This window comes from Lachnellula hyalina (assembly GCF_007821495.1).
Source record: "Lachnellula hyalina strain CBS 185.66 chromosome Unknown contig00203, whole genome shotgun sequence".
NCBI lineage: Eukaryota > Fungi > Ascomycota > Leotiomycetes > Helotiales > Lachnaceae > Lachnellula > Lachnellula hyalina.
This window is the reverse complement of record NW_022157317.1, coordinates 20,524-40,490: the sequence shown is the minus strand read 5'-3', so window position 1 is coordinate 40,490 and position 19,967 is coordinate 20,524. Positions and strand designations below refer to the sequence as shown.

Genomic DNA, 19,967 nt, shown 5'->3' with positions numbered 1-19,967 from the left:
GTGGGCCGAGTTGAATGAGGAGTTGCCCGAGGTTCGGGCGAGGCTGGCCGAGTTATTGGGGTTGAAACCGCCGCCGGTTGATGACAATCATAGGATTCTTTGACGGGTTGAGGAAGGAAAGGGGTGGCGTTGGGTTGGGTTAGGTTGAGTTGGGGTGAGGACTTGGGAAGGGTGCACGAACTTTTAATATGTTGCGATTACAAGGTAACGAATGCACTGTTTTTTTTTAGCATGAAGTTTTTGAAATTACATATCTCTTGTGTTTGAGATAATGTTGGCCTGCCTTTTCTCCACATGACTCAATCATAGCAGACTAAATTGGGAATGCTAGCTTCTTCCAACTTGGCTTCAATGCGATAACGGTATTTATTCGTGGTCTCTGACTTTATGCAGTAGCTCATACTGTGTGCTATTCGAAGACGCGTTTCTTTTAACTCAAGGAACCCCAATGAGGAAAGAACATTATTGAGATCCATACCTACTCCGTGTATTTGCATTCTGTAAAACCACCTACCTGTTATGCATGCAAGACAGCCATATATCGTTCAACTCGTTTCGTTTTCTTTTCCCATCTAACTACTGGTATTTCTCCACAAATACCTAAACCCAGTCAACCCCGCAACACTCCCAGACAACGCAACCAAGAAGTCGCCCATCAATCCATTCTCCAAGCTATAATGCACCGTAAGCGGCGCATACGCCAAATCAACCACCAACTGCTTCTTCCACAGCCGCCTCCAAGCCTCCTCGCTCTTCTCCTCAACCTCCTCATCGCCCTTCCCACTCTTCCCCCTCCTCACCTGCCACTCATGATACAGCTTCCCCAGATCTAACACCGTATGCGCCATCCAAAATCTCGAGCTCCAAACCCAAGCCCGTCCCTGCTTCTCACCATTCCATCCTAGCGCTCCCTTCGAGCTCAAATACGCCCCGTTCTCTAAATACTGGTAACACACATTGACGAAAACTTGCGCATACGCTATACGCGCCAGCACTTTATCCTTACTCGGTTCAAGCCATACGCTTTTCCCCCACGCCCATAAACCTAGTAAACCCCATAACCGCGCAAAGATCCTGAAATCGCTAATCAAACTGCTCAACGCCTTTAATCGCTGCGCTGTGACTAATAACCGTGAACTCGGTATGCTTGAGGTGTCGATGATCACGGTTGTGTTTGGGGGTAGGGAGATGGCGGTTTCGATTAGGGCGAGGGCCTGTTTGTGGATGCGGGAGATGGAGATGGAGGATAGGAGGACGGAGGACAAGAGGGTGGTGTAGCGAAGGGTACAGAGGAAGGAGTCGGTGCCGCTGGGGGTGGAGAGAATTTTGTTGAGGTGAGTAATGGTGCGGTCTGTCTTAGAGAGGTAGAGGGGTGCCCAGGATTTGAGGGTTTGGATGGAGGGGATAGGTGGGGGTTTTGGAGGGGAGGGTGTTGGGATTGAGATTGAGGAAGAGGGCGAGGTGTCTGGCGGGGGGATGCCGGTGATCTCGGACATGGCGACGTTTTACAGAGGGGAAAAGGGACAAAATGTCTCGAGATGTATATGAAGCAAGTGTAGATGGACTCTTATACTATCCTCACTCGGAAGGGCCGACGCGTTGGAATGCCGAGGTATATCATGTGATTGGGCTTCGAGCAGGGTTTGAGGTTGCCTATTTAGGCTAGGTGAATACCTCCGACGACCAGGTTTCGTCTGATACTTTTTCTCATCCTGCAATGACCACAAGCATGTCGATAATCAGCTTTGTATCTTTGTTGATGGTCCAGAATAACGCTTCAAGGTGAAGGGTTTCGTAGCAAGTATCTTGAATTATGCTTTTACTGACCGGAAACCAACTCCCCCTTTGCTCCGCCTACTTTGATAATACGAACCAGGTTGGACTCTTATTTCAGTCCATTACCTGTGTTTCCTTAAAAGATTTCGAAATGATGAGAAGTCTTGCGCAGAAGATGGCAGTTTCTGATCGTTCTTACCATGCCTTTGCGTGTCCATTTCATCATTACTAGCCGCAAGTTCTCCGTTTGGATGGTTCTCCTCCAAGATATTTTAGAAATGTTTAATTCTATTGCAATACTTCACTTAGGACCTAGAATAACATGACCAACTTTGGGCAGTTTTGCCCTAACTCCAACAGTGTTTTGCGGCCTTTCCCATAAAGGACTGTCAATTGTATCTTAGGCTCTTTATTTTGCTTTCATATGCTGGACACAAAAAGCGGCACTTACTTCATTCTCGTCGACTTTTAATGTCCCACGCTACGTGGCACAATATAAACTGTGTGCTGCTCTTTTCTGTCCACCGGGAGGTTTCTTCTTTTTGTTGAGACGGCCGTAAAACACTGCAGGAGTTGAAAGAAACAAGCGTTGGCTGGAAGTGCCGAGGAAGATGTTGTGAGTAGCTTGCAGACTCTGCTTGTCCGATGTCCTTAGCTTCAAGAACCTTCAGGAACAAGAACACTCGTTCGACTAAGTTGAAATAAATATTTTCAGCATTAAATGTAGGTTGACTCAAAATAAAGTGACTAGTAAAATGACTTCCCTTGCGAGCGCCTTGGTTTCGCCATTGGAACAGTACATCCAGCCCTTACAAACCCTCCGAAACTTTTATCACATATCTTATGTTGTCGCAACCTCTGTGAATCAATGTTAGTTGAAAGGCTCGACAAATGTGAATGGAATGTGTGAGCAACCTGGCTCGCATTAGATTTCGTCTCTTTCCACCATCTACGGTTCAGATCTCGGTTCGCTTTGACAACAGTCACCGACTTCCATCACCACCAGCAAGCTCTAGCCAGACATAACTTCAACCGTCTCGACATAATTGTCATCAAAAGCTACAGCAATCTTTGATTCACCAAGCCCGGGAAATCAACATCTGCATAGCGAGAACAACCACACGGCACGAGATGCTGCCGCCATCCAAACGGTCACGTCGTCGCACAATGGAGGCCTTAGAATCGATTTCCGAGAATGTTCCAACAGCTACGGGATCGCAAATCTCGTCGCCATTGAAAGCACGACGCCAATCTTTATCACCCGTCATGAATCCTCCGCCCGCGGCTCGATATCAAGCTGTGTATACAAACAATCATCACGCATGCACCCATCATATCATGACCCGTATGTACTCAACACAATTTCGATGCTCGGTCTGTTTTGAGCCAGGTCATTTGGGATGGCTGTACAGGTGTGCTCAAGATAGAGAGCTTCTCCTGGACGACGAATGGGAGCGCGGCTTCAAGGTTCGTGTCAATAAGAGCGCTTTCATACAATATGCTAATAAATGATATAGGACACGATGGATCCTATCTGCAGCCTCTTTGACAGACCTAGCAGCCGCCCGAGAAGTCCTGAGTCAAGGATGTCAAGGCTGGCCTTCCTGACTGAAATCACAGATGAGCAGTTCAAGACCTATTCACCTTCGCAGGTTACTCAAGTTCTCGAGCAGAGATCCCATGTATGTACAACGGTATTCTTCGATTTCAGCTCCAGCAGCACGTATATACCGTTCTAGAAGACTTTTTAACGCCTCATAGCTCTTGGACGTCCTCAACAAAGCCACCAAAGATGATGTTGGTCTCGCAAACAGCCATCTTCTCTCGAAGTCCGCCACCCGGCAGAGCGCGACATCGTCCGAGACAGTTCCCGAGTCAACCGCAGAGAAGCCATGGCTGCTAAATGAAGAATGTCAATATAAAATCTGCGCTAGATGCAAACCTATTTGCCAAGACCGTTCATATCTCAGCTTGGATGCGACCGTCAATGGCGATATTCCTGCTACAGCGGTTACGGCGTTTGGTTTTGGCCTCCTGGGATGTCGTCCTGTTGTATCCGCTGAGCTCATGAAGAACATTGGGCTGAATCGGCCGAGACAATCACCTCCACCTGTAAGTCATCCCCACTGGAAGTATTGGCAACAATTTTTCTGCATCTTTAGATGATTTAGCTAACATGCCCAAGCGTTCCCAAATTCTCCCCGAGACGACTACAAATCCTTGGAATACTTTAGGTCTTGGCATCTTCGCTGGCGACGAAGAGCCTACTTCATCCAACCCGCTAGTTCCTGAAGATACTCGCAGCTCTACGTCCTTCCAGCAACCGAGTCCAGCCCTCGTGTTCCGCGGATCCGATGAAGACCCCGATAAAACACCCACCCAAAGCTCCTTCTCCTTCTCCATCCTCCCTCCCAGCAATCCCTGGGTTCCCACCTTGCCTCACCGCCCTCTCTTCACACACCCCAACACCTCAATCAGTCTGCACCTAGCTCACGACACACCGCTAGCCCATGAAACAGACGAAGAAGTCGGGATTACAAATGAAGAAGCACGAAGACCGCTGACGCCGATGGAGAAAAATGAATCTAAGGAAGGGAAATTTGGAAGTCTGCCGCTGAGGGTTGGGGATGGTGTTGCAGTGCTAGAGGAGAGTGTTGAGTTGCATGAGGCGGATATTATTACGCAGTGCTGAATGAAGGTATGATGTTAGTTTGGGTGCTGCGTAGGGGACTTAATACCTGCGAAGGAATTTGTAGGATATAGAGTGGTGTTTAGTGAATATGATGTATATGGATAAGAAAAGGGGTAACCCGGAAAATTCGTAAAAAATGAAAAGGGACATAAAGCTTTCTCTGAAAAGCAAGATAAATATACTTATCTACGGAACACTCATAATACTTATATATATAACTATTCCTCCTACATCGGCAGAATTCCCACCAGTGCACCTTCCTTTAGGTTTCCTCGTGTATAATATCACAAGGCGATCCTTGTTGACGAGTTCCTGCTATCACATCTGGAGCTGCTTTCTAGTTATATTCAAACATTCATTGAAATTCCGATGTTGCCTAAAGACGTTCCAGCATCTCTTCCAGCACATAGCACATCCGTGGCAGTGGAAAATTTCCATTTCTGCTTTCGATACACTAAGCGTTTCTTAACCTAATGCCACTTGTTTCCAAACCCTATTCCGCAATTTGGCCCACCCGGTCTGTTCCATAAAGAGAATACCAATTCGATAAGCAACTCCATCCCTCCATTCAACCGCTAGAGCAACCAGACTGGGGTTTTCCCCCTTGTAGTAGTTCATAGAGATGACGATAAAGTCCATCGCTAGTACATTGTACCTTCGATGGCCTTCGAGCATCCAACTAGGGATGGAACCTTCTGGTACTTCCGACAATTCGACATTGTTAAGGTTTAGGTGAGCTGTTGCATCCATATATAAGCGGGCGTCATATTCGGGAAAGCTATTTTCGGGGAAGTTTGTAGTGAAGATCATAACAGAATATTGATCTACGGATTTACCAAACCAAAGATTGTCTTGCAATTGCTCCCAGAGGATATGAAGTGTTGCTGTGCTCGTCCAGAAATGCAAAATTCCTGTATTCACTGGCGTTATATAGAGTGTCTCGCGAAATATTTGAGGTTGGTCCTTCCATTCACGATGGAACTCTAAAAGTTCTGGTGGTCCAGTTATTTGATGATCTTTCAAAGGGACTTCTGTAACTCGACTTGGACCAGATGATACTTGACTGACTTGTTTCAATTGTCCTTCGATGTCATAACTGTAAAAGACGATCGCTGGTTGTCTTTCTTGATCAAATGCGTGTTCATGCCAGCTTATCCAAGAATGAGCAGAGCTGCCATGCCAAGCAGCCCAACTCCAACTTGGGAATGGAACAGGCAAAGTTACTGAACCACTTTTTGCTACTTGGTCACAAAAGGCGTGGTTTCGTTTTCCACCGCCGCGCAGCCACCAGCATAGAGACTTATCAAAATTTGAAGTTGGTAGACCCCAATGAAATGATTCTTTCTCGGTCGCAGCTAAGACTTGACACAGGCCAGAAAATGCATTCAGTATATCCGACTTGAATGTAAGTTGACGATGCCTGTAGTAGTTGACAAGCATCTGGTAAACTTTAAGCCCAGTTATTACTGAAAAGAACCCGTGGTCCGTTGGATCTCGAATGGGATTATGGAGGAAAGTCATGGCGTGAACATCTTCAAGAACAACCTCTTCGAGCCAGACAGCTTTCCAGCAGCTCCAATAGACTTGTTGGTCGGTGAAAATTAAAAGTTTCTTTGATAGAATCTGCTCCTGCAAGGTCCATGCTCTAGTGATCCAATGTGACTTTTTGACGCCACTATAGTAGTCTCTCCCATCAATAACTTCAAGTAAAGTTTTATCGCCTAATTTCACAGCCCGTTGGCTGATGATCCGTGGATCGGAATGAATTCCTGGAAGTCCAGTATTGGCATTATTTCCAGAAGCAGCCACTATAGTGAAAGCTGCACGAGAATAGATAAGACCCATCTGCGTCAACTGCGCTTTTTGCACGGCCGCATCATCTTGGACGATACATAGTGCATCAACCCACAAATATCTCTCTCCAACTTCCTGAACAAGCGCAATAGCATCCTTGATTGTTGCCGGCACGTTTGAATCTAAGAGAGCTCGGGTTTTCCGAAGCGCCGCCGAATTTTGAATAGTGTGTTTTAACATCGACACCGTTCCCCAACAGTAGCTGAGTGCAACATATCGACAGTCAACGGGAGCATCAATAATGCACATTCGTTCTGAATCTATTACAAGTAAAGATCTTAGTACTTGTTCGGCTTGCTCCGGGAAGAGTGGTTGTCCATAGCTGGGGCCATGTAATGTACTACACAGCTTTATCCACTTCGAAATAAGTTTCGGATTTATCCTCGAACTAACCAAACGACCGCTGAACCTTGTGTCGGTACTCTGGGATGGAGGAGTGTGTGTTTGTTGATGATGATGATGATGATCATCATCATCATTATCATCGATGGTTGGGACTAGAGAAGAGCATTCCTGTAGTTCTAAGATACAGCGAGGTTGCCTCTCCAAAGCAGCTTCTTGATCATGTGCCTCTACAGGGCCGATCATTCTATCAAATGGCTCTCGTATTTCGAACACTGATAAGCGGAGTGTCTCCAGATTTTTGCCATGTTTGTCTATAGTTGAGCAGAAAGGTACGAGTATGATTTCGATTTGCCTGTCCAGTTCTACACGGCTTTTCTCAATATGGTGTGCAATCAAATTACATAGCTCGCACGCCTCCTTGCGCCGGATGATGTCGCTTGCTTGCTGTAGCACCCTTGGGCCAAATAACGAGCTATGTTTCCAATTTTACCGTTAGTTCTCTTTCTAGGTAATATGCTATAAGTAGAAAGGTGGGTAGGGGTACTTATAACGTGAGGCAATAGTAGGTGGGCTGCTATCTTGCTCCAAAGCCGTATCTACTCTCTCAGCCTCGTAGAGGTGACCAGAATCGAATTCGCTTTGACCACCTTCAAGAAAGTACTCAAGGCGACGCGCATCGCTAGCAGAGATGAAGTATTTGAGCCTCCAAAGGTTCCGGTACCTATTTTTCCCAAATTGAGAGCATTGTTTGCAGATGGGCATTGTGGAGGATAAGTTGAATTACCACCGAGGCACTAACGCGGCACCACTGCGAGACAAGAAGTCGTTTGAAAGCTCCGGGAAGTAAATAGTAAAACGGAAGTCGAAGTATCATACAAATAGTGTATAAACAGCCTGTGTGCTATTTCTAGTGGCAGATATTGCTGTTCGTGGTGATAAAGAGTCAAGACCGAGAAACGCGGCCCTGAAATAATTGTGACTACGTGGCTGTTAGTAGTTTATGTATAGATGCCTTACTATGCTAGCACTAAATAGGCATCTAAACAAGGACAGTTCTTTCTAGATAATCCAGCATGTCAGCTGTAAATATTAACCACTAATATACCCTTAGCTCTCTGCAAGAGAGCAGATTAAGACAGACTAATTCGGCACTTCTACCTTTCAGCTATCTTTTTTCGGGCATTTGCGTAGATATAACCTAATCACTTTATAACTTTATAACTTTATAACTTTTTTATTTTCTACTTCTATAAAATCAGCTATACTAGTAGAATCTATCGATGAATTAAAGTCTTCTTTTTTAATTTCCTAATCTTTTACTTTAATTTAGGCTTCTTTTATAGCTTATATATTTAGTTTATACATAGTACACTAGTCTAGCCTAGGATCAATCGTGGTTATGTGGTTGCATTTCTAGATGTAGAAAAGGTTCTAGGTAAGGTTGCAGCGATGAAGTGAAAGGCCAGGCTTTATCGCTGCTTACTCGTAGTCACCGGAGCTAAGGTCACGCGGTACACGTAACATATATCCCAACACTATGCATATATTAACACACCTATATTCTACCTTGCATTCTAGCCAGTCTCTTCGGTCAAGGTTATCGGAGGTGGATAAGACCCCGGGGATGGAGCGGTGGTATCGGCGTCTGATTGTGGTATATAAACACCCCTTCATTCGACTCTTGAACGATCAATAGCGTCCTTGTTTAAAAAAAAAAAGCAAAACATGTGTTGTGGCCGGCGTTGCTTGAAAGGATCGCCGCGGGGCACTTGCTGTGATAACTTGCATATGAAATGATTAGAATGAATATATCTGATTGCATCTCCTCTTAAAGTATCACATCTTGATCGTCGGATGTTCAATTGACCGTAATTTGCATTTGACAGCAGATGATATTCGGCTCTTGTGTGATATAGTAAAAAGATCACTCCTTACCAATATTTTGCCACATTGTAAAACTCCTGTGATTCTTAGCTTGAAATTGTTTAAGCCGTGCTGGCATGTCTATAGCGATAGGCAGAAGAAACCTGGTTGACCCATTCCACCATAGACTGCCTGAGTGATTGCCGGATCGAGAAAAGCTGGCTAGTCTAAGGTAAGCTGTTAAACGGTGGGCTTTTATAGAGACCTTGAATTGTGAGGGAGCGATTTGGGATCACTCGTGCATAATGGAACGCTCTAAAGGTGAATCACTGCCTTGATTTCTTCGAGACCTGGACTTCTGCTCGGGGTATATAAACATTTCATACTCTCGAATGATTCTTGCCTAATAGCAATAACAAACGGAAGGGCTGCTGGCCATTGGCTTTTGCGAGATGAAGAAGTTTATTGGACACTTGCATAGGATTTTCCAACACGATATATGTTAGAGTATCAAACTTCAATTCAATACCCCTTCACTTCAATGATTAACTCAATTCATCTCATTTCTTTGAATGAATGACAGCATAGATGACAGCAAGCTATAACTCGACGATTTAGTTCTCGTAAGATACGATATTTCTTGCAAAGTATAGATGGATCGAGCCTTTGCATTTCTTAAAAGCGAGACGAGGTGATCATCAACTTTTCTCGCTCGTAGTACTCAATGAAGGGGTCTCAGGTGTGGGGATTGGATTGGGTCTTACCGTTTTAGAAACCCAGATCTGACCGGTTGTTATACTAGACCTCTTTTGAAAACCTCACGTTGATCGTGAGCCATCAGCGGGCAATACCATGTTTAAAAGAAGCGCTTATCTGACAATTTTACCCAATCAATCGCCGGGCTGACTTGGGTCTTCAGAGCTTACCTGGAAGCCTGGATTGGCCCTGCCGCACAAGTCGTACTATACAACAAGCCGAATAGACATCATGCAAAGTCTCTCCATTGCTTTCTCCTCTCAAAGTATCAGAGATAAATCGTCGGATCTTTCGACCATACAATGTTCTTTGACAGCATCCAACGATTAGTATCAGCGTTGGAATAACTAGGCTAAGCAGCCCAGCCCTCGGAAAACTCGTCTCCACCGGCTGCGATGATCTTGCACTTCTCTTCTCGGCTCCATATAGAAGTCCATGCACATGAGTCTGCAGGTAATGCTGCTATGCGTATAAAGGTAAGAATAGGAGGTTTAAGGGTCGCTTTATATAGAGAACATCGAACTGTGCATTCACAACTTACCTAGTGTATCTTGCTGCCTGATCAATAATCCGAAGGAAGTGAATAAGCACCAAGTTTTAAAGTTTCCTTGGATCCAATCTACTTTCAAGATGTATCAACACCCTTTTCTAGAAGATGCTTCAGTAACTAAATGAGAAGAATAACCAGATCAAGCATGTGAGATATTAAAAGTGGTTGTATATTAGGTTTACCTAAATTTGAGAGTCTATCTTTAGATAATTTCGACTTAACACCCCCTCCTTATTAAAAGTTTAACGAATCGATCATCGGATCTGATATAGTGAATGGATTTATACATGATAGCACTTCTTAAAATTAACTTGACAGCTGAACCGAGCAGCTGATAAGAATTCTTGTAAATTATAAAGCACTTTTATTCACGAAACCACAGCAACCTGTTCAAGTAAGACACCTAAGAGAATCCTGAACAAAGCCCTCTTAATAAAGACAGATATCCGAGATGTAGTAGATAGATACTAGATCATGGAAGCATAATACTTTATATTTATAGCTAGCTAAGCCGCAACTGAAGTGAAGTCGAAGCCTAAAACATAACTCTTACTAACTCCGTCTTCTTAAGGAATTCAAGAAATGTAGATAACAACTGCAATTGCAAGGATCTTAGTTAAAGATAAATTCAAGAGCGGTTTGAGATATGAGGGAGCGAGCGAGTGTGAAAGCTCATGATTCCCCTCTCTTGATCTTCAAATAAGGACGAGCAGTAGCAAGAAACTTGGAAATAGAAACGGAGCGTTTAGAAGGACATGGCGGGGTTATAGGTGAATGTTATGAATATCAATAGCAAAATCTAACATGAATGAAATATTATGCTTGACAGCAAAGTAGACAAGTTTAGATAAAGAATCTTCGGTGAAAGTGGGACAAGAAGGTGGCGATTTCATAATAATCACATATCCTATGATCCCTACTAACTCTTTCACTAGACTATCCTTTGCACACGCACAGCAGTGTTAAGGATAGGTTTGGCACTTTGTTTCTTGAATACCGTGTGCAAAGTTGAAATAGTAGCTTTTATACTCAAGCACCCCCTTCTCCTATCCCTTTCTGTGGAAAATATATATACTATAATCTATGCCTAGAACTCACACCTTAGCCTCCTATAATATGCATAAACAATCTATCCTTAAACCTATCTATAGAAAAACAGAAACAGCAAGCTCAGTATGTCCAAGCAGGCACTTACGCGAATTCCCTCTTCGTTGACATCATACCACAGAACGAAGAAAGAAGGACTCAACACACGCACACCTCCTAATCCCCGACTCCAAAGCCCACATGGAGTCTCTCTCTATACTATATAGAAGAATAAACGAATGAATGGATGGATATAAATACCAGCAAACCCAACTCTAACAACAAATATCCTCCCTCCTCCCTCCGTGTGCGTATGAAATCCTCGCTCTTACATATATATATACACACAAGCGGGAATATATACGGATATTCGAGAGCGGGAATCCTCGAATTAGAACAGTGCCTCTCATCCCTTGACCCAAGCCTTGCGTCAAATATACCTTGAATGCATTTCCCCTTACTTAGTTATGCCTAGACGATAACGCTACTTTTTTATACCACCAAGTGGGAAAAGAAAAAGGGGATATCTGGTGGGTAAGTGCTGGGCATGTGAATATGAAGTGGGGAAGCTGGAATTTTGTACAAGTGTATGTACGTATACGTATGAAGTCGAGGCAAGAAAGGGGACATATTTGATTTTTGGACATCAAGGAGAAGGAGAAGGGGAAGGAGGTAAGGATGAATAATAATGGTATAGTCATGGTAGCATTACATTTACAGAATCGTAACCTCATAAGCGCATTAAGCCCCCTCCACAATACAAGCACGTCTCACATCTACAACCCTCTTACATGCAGAAGACCCCAGTACTGTCACCGTCCCCTTGCACCCATCTCCCCCTCCTTCCTCTTGGCCAAGAGACTTTTGATAGCCCCAAGACACTTATTCAAGCCATCCTCCGTCCTCGCACAGAACTTATAGCTCTTCTCCTCGGTAATAACCTGAAAACAAAGCCGTTTCGTCCTGCTAAGGGGATCAATCTCCACCGCGTTAATCACGCTGTTTAGCGGTATAATCACCAGCGTCGAATATTCGCTATCGTTTTTGTAAAACTGGATATTTCGTGGTCGGATGACCGCCCATAGGTCTTTCCATTGCCGGATCCCGTTCTTGCTTTTGAGATATAGGAGGTGTCCTTGCCATACTACACGCTCGGGATCGAGTTCGGGGTTCAGGACGGACATTTGGGAGGCGTTGCGCGCGCCTAGCATGGGGCGGATGCCTGTGCTTGTGCCGGGGGCTTGGACGGCGAGTGATTCTTCGGGGATGGAAAGACTAGAGGCGCCTGCTGCGCGTGCGAAATCATTGTCTGACATATCTGAGTGGGAGGCTAATTCGTTGCCGGAGTAGTCGAAGGTATGTGATGTTTTGCGGGGACCGCCGAGTTTGGATCGTGGTTGCGGCATGCTTTCTAGGGGTTCCGGGGAGCTGGAGCCAAGTCGTTCGTCATGGAGGAGTTTGGCTTCGTTGTGTTGTTGCATGGCACGGTCGAAGCCGCTGTATGTGCCTGTGGCGTTGCCGCTGGGACTTGCGAGGAGCATCTCTTCTTCCTCCTCCTCGATTCGTGCCGACCGTCTGATGAGCTCAACCCATTCTTCGGCGTCTTTTCTGGATTTCGCTTCGAGGTGGTAGTTTCGTGAGGGAGAGAAGAGTCCAAACACGTTTTCGCGCTTGTGTTTGGGGTCTTTTAGGAAGGCAACTGCTGTGAGGTCTGCGAGTTGGATCTTATGCCGTAGCTTGTCCTCCTTCTGATCTCTATATATCGAAAGGAAATTTGACCGTAGGACTAAGTATATTGGCTTCCATGCCTATTCAATGTCAGGATGAATTGCTTGAAGCAGATGGGGCTTCCTCCTCACCTTTGTTTTCCGTGTCCGTTTCTGAACATATCCACTCTTTAGCACCCGATCGAACTCGAAGCTGCCGTTCTGATTTACTGGAGAGAAAGAATCGAGGGCAAGATGCGAGTTGCGCATGCGACTGGCAGAGCTGGAAGGAGGTAATGAGACAGCGGCGGATCGAGGGATTTGCAGCGCTGTCGTTCGGGGTGGAATCTGGCGAGGCTGACTTGCTTCTGGCATCATAGCTGTTGTCTGCTTCTGTGTCTGTGTCGGTGTCGGTGTCGGTGTCTGCACATCGGCCATGATCATGATGATGGCAGTAAGGGATTTTATATTTGTGACTGGGTGGTAGGGCCAAAAGAATAAATGATTGAATGACTTCACTGGTGAATTATTGACGTCGTAGTGGTGTTAGGTAGGTTTGCTCTAGAAAAGAAGCGGCTGTTTGTCCGTTACCAGCCCTACCTAGTACACCTACCTAGCCACCGTGTTTCTTTTGCTATAGAACTACTCGTAGCTCCCGTCGTTGGTCTCAGAAACGATTGAAACTTGTAAAGGTAACTTCTCGAGACGTCGACATTGTAATTATAATTATTATGGCAGGGCAGTCTAGAAGTATGTACTTTACCAGAAGGAAGCGAGCAATGCGATAGAGGATTGTGAAGTTTAAATTAAATTAAGCCATCCTATTGCAGCATGGGCGAATCATGAAACTCTGCTGCTTCAAGGATGGTGTTGGGGAAGGGAGCGATCAGCCAATGCATCTGCCAAAGATCGGAAGGCCTCACATCCAAAGGGGAGCCAGAGAGGTCGATGTAGATTTGGAGACTTGCTATAAAAGGATCATCCAAAGTTTTAGGAAACGCCGAGTCTAGGCCATGTTGGTCGCAATGGTTCATGCAGATTCAGGAACGAAGGATAGATCTCGTTTGATAGGGTTAGAACGTACTGTAGGAGCATAGAAAGAATTGATGCGTCGCGGTCGCGTCTACATCGGACGACCCCCTTCAGACAGGGGAACAACATACATACATACATACAGTAAAGGGGGGCTGATAAGGAATGTTGTACTGTATCACATACATTACGGTCACGGGACTGGACATATAATCGGTGCTTATTTATTCCGATGCCGACCCCTGCCCTGTTCCGTTTTGGTGGGGTTGTTCCGTCCGTACTCCGTATTTCGACTCACTCTGACGCGCGAGGGGTGCAAAATTTCATATTTCCACCAGCTACACTGATATAAATTCGACATCTACAACACTCCTCTGGCCATTCCCCCGAGTAACATGAAGCATCATATCCAGAATGCCTGTCGTCAATCCAGAAAAACTGGTAGCTCTACAGCGGAATCCAGACGGCATCAGAAATGTACGTTGCGCCCTGGTGGGGTAAATTTATATCTTTGCTGACACCATTCAAGATTTGTATCTTAGCCCACGTTGTGAGTACTCTTTTTATACAAATACAGTGATACTACTAACCTACCTCACAGGATCATGGAAAAACATCCCTTTCAGACGCCCTCATTGCTACCAACGGCATCATTTCCCCCAAACTCGCAGGCAAGATTCGATACCTCGACTCCCGTCCCGATGAACAAACTAGAGGTATTACCATGGAATCATCTGCCATCTCCCTCTTCTTCTCCATGCTACGAAGATCTGCGCCCAATGCTACGCCCGAACCAAAGGAATATTTGATCAACTTGATAGACTCTCCCGGACACATCGATTTCAGCAGCGAAGTCTCAACCGCGTCACGTCTGTGTGATGGCGCAGTGGTCCTAGTGGATGCCGTGGAAGGTGTATGCAGTCAGACTGTTACAGTGCTGCGGCAGACTTGGGTTGAGCACATGAAGCCTTTGCTTGTTATCAATAAGATGGACAGGCTAATTACCGAACTCAAAATGACTCCTGGAGAAGCATACATACATCTCAGCAAACTACTAGAACAAGTTAATGCCGTTCTAGGAAGTTTCTTCCAAGGTGAGCGAATGGAGGAGGATCTAAACTGGCGGGAAAGAGTCGACGAGAGAATTGCTGCGGCAGCTGCCAAAGAACTCGAGAAATCAGAAAAAGATGTCGTTGGCAACTCGGTCGATATCGATACCATGGCTGCAAACCCCGAGTTCGAAGAAAAAGATGACGAAGATCTTTATTTTGCCCCAGAAAAGAACAATGTTATATTTAGCAGTGCCATCGATGGCTGGGCATTTACCGTCAGGCAATTTGCAAGCTTATACGAGAAGAAATTGGGCATAAAGCGCACGGCTATGGAGAAAGTGCTCTGGGGAGACTTCTATCTAGATCCGAAGACCAAGAAAGTTTTGGCGCAAAAACATTTAAAGGGCCGTAATCTCAAACCAATGTTCGTTCAGTTGGTGCTTGAGCAGATTTGGGCTGTATATTCTGCAACTACTGGTGGGGACAAGGGGAAGGGGTGCGTGGATTTCATCTTCTCAATCCTGTCTATAATATTAATGAATATTGTTCTGACTTCTCCGCAGTGATCCTGCCATGACCGAAAAGATTACAAAATCACTAAACCTCACTCTTCCTCCACATATCGTTCGCTCACGAGATCCTCGAGCGATCCTCACAGCGCTGTTTTCCGCCTGGTTACCATTATCCACCGCACTTCTCGTCTCTGTCATCGAATCACTACCATCACCTCCGATTGCTCAGGAAAGCAGGTTACCAGGTCTCATTGATGCTTCACCTGGTCATACTCATGTCGATCCCAAGGTCCGCGATGCAATGGTAAAGTCCAAAGCCTCCACGGATGACCCAGTCGTCGCATATGTCAGCAAAATGGTATCGATTCCCGAAAGCGAACTCCCAGAGAACAAACGCCGTGGAGGAACACTTAGTCCCGAAGAAGCAAGAGAAATGGGTCGACGGAAGAGAGCAGAAATTGCTCGAGCACAGGCATTGGAGAACGGAACTGCTGAAGATCCTGTAAACGGACTTACTGAGACGATAGGAGACGCCAGTCTTGAGGAAAAGAAGCCAGAAGACGAGGCCCAGCCTAAGGAGCACCTCATTGGTTTCGCGAGAATATACTCCGGGACCCTCTCAGTCGGCGACTCAGTCTATGTCTTACCCCCCAAATTCTCCCCAGCACACCCACACAATAGTCCTGAGCCACAAAAGGTCACTGTCACAGCTTTATACCTCCTCATGGGCCGCGGTCTCGAACCACTCACCTCCGTCCCCGCCGGTGTAGTGTTCGGCATTGGCGGCCTAGAAGGCCATATTCTCAAATCCGGCACAGTTTGCAGTCAACTCATCGGTAGCGTCAATCTCGCAGGAGTGAACATGGGCTCGGCACCCATCGTGCGCGTAGCACTCGAACCCGTCAACCCTGCTGATCTCGACAAAATGATTTCTGGTCTTAAATTATTGGTTCAAAGCGATCCTTGTGCTGAATACGAGCAGTTTTCTAGTGGTGAACATGTGTTGCTGACTGCTGGGGAATTACATTTGGAGAGATGTCTGACGGATTTGAGGGAGCGGTTTGCAAAGTGTGAGGTTCAGGCTGGCGAGCCGATTGTGCCGTATAGGGAGACTATTGTTAGGGCGGAGGAGATGAAACCACCTGCTAACAAAGAGCTTGGGAGGGGAACGGTCATTGCGGTTACTACTTCAAAGCAAGTTACGATTCGATTACGTGTGAGGCCTTTACCAGCTGAGGTGACGGAGTTCTTGTCTAAGAATTTCAGTGCTATCAAACGACTTTACTCTGAGCGCCAAGCGGAAGAGAAAGGAAAGCAAACGGAGAGTCAAGATGGATCGGATCAAGAAGACGCCGATGAGGACGGTGTGGTGGATCATACAAAGATTTTATCACTCGCGGAGTTCAAGAAACAGCTCCAAGCAACGTTTGAGAGTGTAAAGGCCCAACGAGATGTCTGGGCAAATGTCGTGGATCAAATCTCTGCGTTCGGGCCCCGAAGAACAGGTCCTAACTTACTGATTGATGCTACAAAAGAAGGCATATGTGGTCGATTGTAAGTTTTCCTGGCCTTTCTAAATCATCAATACTAACACCGCCCAGCCTGAACGACAACACCACCGCTTCTAAAACCGCGGAACAAAACACATCCTCATCCCTAAGCCCAGCATCATTCTCCGACAAAATAACCCATGCCTTCCAACTCTCCACCCTACAAGGACCCCTCTGCGCAGAACCCATGCAAGGCGTAGCCGTCTTCCTCGATTCCGTCACCGTCACCCCTTCCCCAACCGAAGAAGAATCCTCACTAGGTCGTTTAACGGGCGAAGTGATCAAAGCTGTGCAAACGGGTATAAAACAGGGGTTCCTGGATTGGTCCCCGAGGATTCTATTAGCCATGTATTCATGTGAGATTCAAGCTAGCAGTACGTCTCCTATTCTCCATTTCCTCTTTATGCATCTCTTTGCTTTCTGCATATACATAAGAGCTAACATCTATCTGCACAGCCGAAGTCCTAGGCCGCGTCTACGACGTCCTAACCCGTCGCCGCGGCACCATCCTCTCCGAATCGTAAGCCAACTCGCCCCCTTCCCAACCCCCTTTGAATCCATGTCATCTCACTCACCCCATCACACCAACTAACCCCCCCTCATAGACTCCTCGAAGGCTCCTCCTCCTTCACGATCCTCTCCCTCCTCCCCGTCGCCGAATCCTTCGGTTTCTCCGACGAAATCCGCAAGCGCACCTCCGGCGCCGCCTCGCCGCAACTCATATGGCGCGGCTACGAGATCCTGCACGAGGACCCCTACTGGGTGCCGCGCACCGAGGAAGAGATGGAGGACCTGGGCGAGTTTGCCGATAAGGAGAATGTGGCGAAGCGGTATGTGGATGGTGTGAGGAGGCGTAAGGGCATGCTTGTTACGGGACGGGGGGAGAGGAGGGAGGGGGAGAAACAGAAGACGCTTAAGAGGTAGATGTGGAATTACAGTGTGCTGACTTTGTTCGTTTTTGTTGCTCTGTTATCCTAAATCCCCTCTAGGAATACCATAAGCATCAGAATCAAAACGAAGCTATACATGCTCCATCTAGCCTATCCTTAGAAATAATACCCCTTCCTTCCTTCAAAATACCAATTTTCCTACCTTGACTTGCACATAGCAAGCTGTTAATTGCCATTCGCTTTTGCTATTCCTCTCTGTTGATTTACAAACACTTCCCAGGCCTAAACCACCACCTTGTACATACGTGCTTGTATACTCAGCTCTCTCCATTTTCAATGTAAACGCTGGTACCGGTGCATTTCTGATGCTCTGAATGCGTAAATGGTATAGTTTATGATGCTACTATAATCCATTCTCTTGGATAGAGGAAGTGATTTAAGAGGTTCTGAAAGATAACACTGTCCTATCCTTGCTACTCCCCATCATGTACCAGCAGGCAATTAAGTTAATGAACTTCGATACAGTGATTATAAGCTACTTCTGAGCTCCGCGGTGCTTAAACACGAAAAGGTACATTGTATTCATTCAATGTAGCACGTGGGAAACGAAAATCTTTCGGAAATATAATGTACTAGTCCGTGGTGTTTTTCAGCAAGGCAGTGGAAGTGATCTGTTCCGATCAATTCACTGATAAGCCGCACTCCTTTTCTACCCGACGTGGACTGAAAGAGTGAGATTGGTTTTGAGAATCGGTCGGTGGGATTCTCTGCCAATTTCAGGACTTTCGCTTGGAACGAGCAAGTCTATCATACCTAGGTAGTAACCTAGGACCTTTGAAGTTTGAACTCAACTCCAATACACTCCCCTTTCAACCTGTACTTGTAACGCTCTTTGAATCAGATATCGTAAGCTGCTCCTTTTTCTTTTGAGTCTCTTCTCTTCTCTTCTGCTCTCTGCCGCTATTACGTTGCTTGTTGGATAACGGGTGGGACTCGTCTCTGTCGTTTCAACACATTGAGCTCAAGCTGATCATGACCTTGCACCACAAAAGCACACAAACACACGTTTGCGACGACATCGACTTCAAGCTCTTTCTCTAAAACATAGTTTGGAAATCAAATTCACCAGTAGGTTTCCTCCTCTTCTCTTGAACCTTCACACCACGCCCTTTCACTTTCAACTCCCAACCCCTTCCCTCCTATCCAATCCAACTCTCCTCGTCTCAATCTTTCAACCTCGGCATCAAACTGACAATTACACTCCACAGACCAGCCAGACCAACCAGACAACCGCAAGAATGAGCCTCTTCACGCGCACATCAGCCCAGCCGCAGCAGGCCCTGCTTCCCCTGCACTCGCCATCGCCCACCATCTCCCAGGAAAAGCCGAAGGAGAACCAAACCGTCGTTGACATAGCGCAGATGGACCCGGGGAATAAACGCAAACGCAGTATGTTGGGTTCTATTTCACCTGTGCTCTATACCCGCCCGTGATCACTTCCGCCACTCATCACGGCACATCACGTTATATCCTCCATCTTGCCTCGTTCATTTCTCTACTTCCCTGTCTCCCATATCCCTTTCTTCCATTTCCACTTCCTCTTCCAATTGATCATTTGGATCCAGCCTACTTGCAAATAACACACAAGACTAACCACAAACTGCAAACAGGCAAGCCCTGCGAATTCCTCATCGTCATATCCGCTATCCTCGTCATCTGCGTTATAATCGCCATCATCTGCGTCGTTGTCAAAGGCCAGGAACTCAAAGACAGCAGTTCAGGCGGCGTTTACGTAAACCCCCAAGTTCACGCATGATCGATATGATGTTTAGCTAGCTGTTCTCACTCGAGCTGCTGCTCAGCTTCCTCCACTTTCACTTTTCACATGACTCTACGATACATTTCGGTACATCTTGGGAGCGGAGTTTGATTTGCCGTTCAATATGATATGGAAATGGAGGTTGATGGGAGGAAGCGAAAAGTATGGACGTGGATGCAAGACCCTGGTTTGGTACATGCATTCATGGCTTCCGTACACCGTTTTTATTCTTTCATAATCCTGCTTGCATTTGCATTTGTGTTGGAGTTTCGGGCGTATATGATCGGAGAGAGTTTGCATTGATGGACGGATGGATCAGCGAGCGAGCGAGCGAATGGCAAAATGTTTACAGAATAGATTGTATTGAGGAGCTTGCTTGATGAATGCTCTGAACTTGCTTGCTTCTAGCTAGGATAAAACGAAACAACACGAAATGAAACAATCGCAGGTTCGAAACAAAATCCAATATCCTATCCTTCTCCTC

General features: G+C 46.0%; 4 protein-coding genes across 4 annotated transcripts; 1 reads left to right on the top strand and 3 right to left on the bottom strand.

Moving 5' to 3' along the window:
• Positions 1-572: 572 nt before the first annotated feature.
• LHYA1_G008106 (Uncharacterized protein) lies at positions 573-1,496 on the bottom strand (the record flags this gene model as incomplete). The annotated part of the gene is made up of 1 exon (XM_031153027.1): positions 573-1,496. The coding sequence occupies one exon, from the start codon at positions 1,494-1,496 to the stop codon at positions 573-575; it is 924 nt and encodes a 307-aa protein (XP_031001903.1).
• A 3,437-nt stretch (positions 1,497-4,933) lies between these two features.
• Positions 4,934-7,429, bottom strand: LHYA1_G008105 (uncharacterized protein; the record flags this gene model as incomplete). Its single annotated transcript, XM_031153026.1, has 2 exons — positions 4,934-7,121; positions 7,212-7,429. 2 exons carry the CDS (start codon positions 7,427-7,429, stop codon positions 4,934-4,936), a joined length of 2,406 nt encoding a protein of 801 aa, XP_031001900.1.
• A 4,305-nt stretch (positions 7,430-11,734) lies between these two features.
• On the bottom strand, positions 11,735-13,066 carry LHYA1_G008104 (putative PH domain-containing protein; the record flags this gene model as incomplete). Its single annotated transcript, XM_031153025.1, has 2 exons — positions 11,735-12,730; positions 12,782-13,066. 2 exons carry the CDS (start codon positions 13,064-13,066, stop codon positions 11,735-11,737), a joined length of 1,281 nt encoding a protein of 426 aa, XP_031001901.1.
• Positions 13,067-14,074: 1,008 nt separating this feature from the next.
• On the top strand, positions 14,075-17,698 carry ria1 (Ribosome assembly protein; the record flags this gene model as incomplete). Its single annotated transcript, XM_031153024.1, has 7 exons — positions 14,075-14,137; positions 14,190-14,210; positions 14,262-15,208; positions 15,276-16,778; positions 16,826-17,148; positions 17,231-17,294; positions 17,380-17,698. 7 exons carry the CDS (start codon positions 14,075-14,077, stop codon positions 17,696-17,698), a joined length of 3,240 nt encoding a protein of 1,079 aa, XP_031001899.1.
• Positions 17,699-19,967: the final 2,269 nt, after the last annotated feature.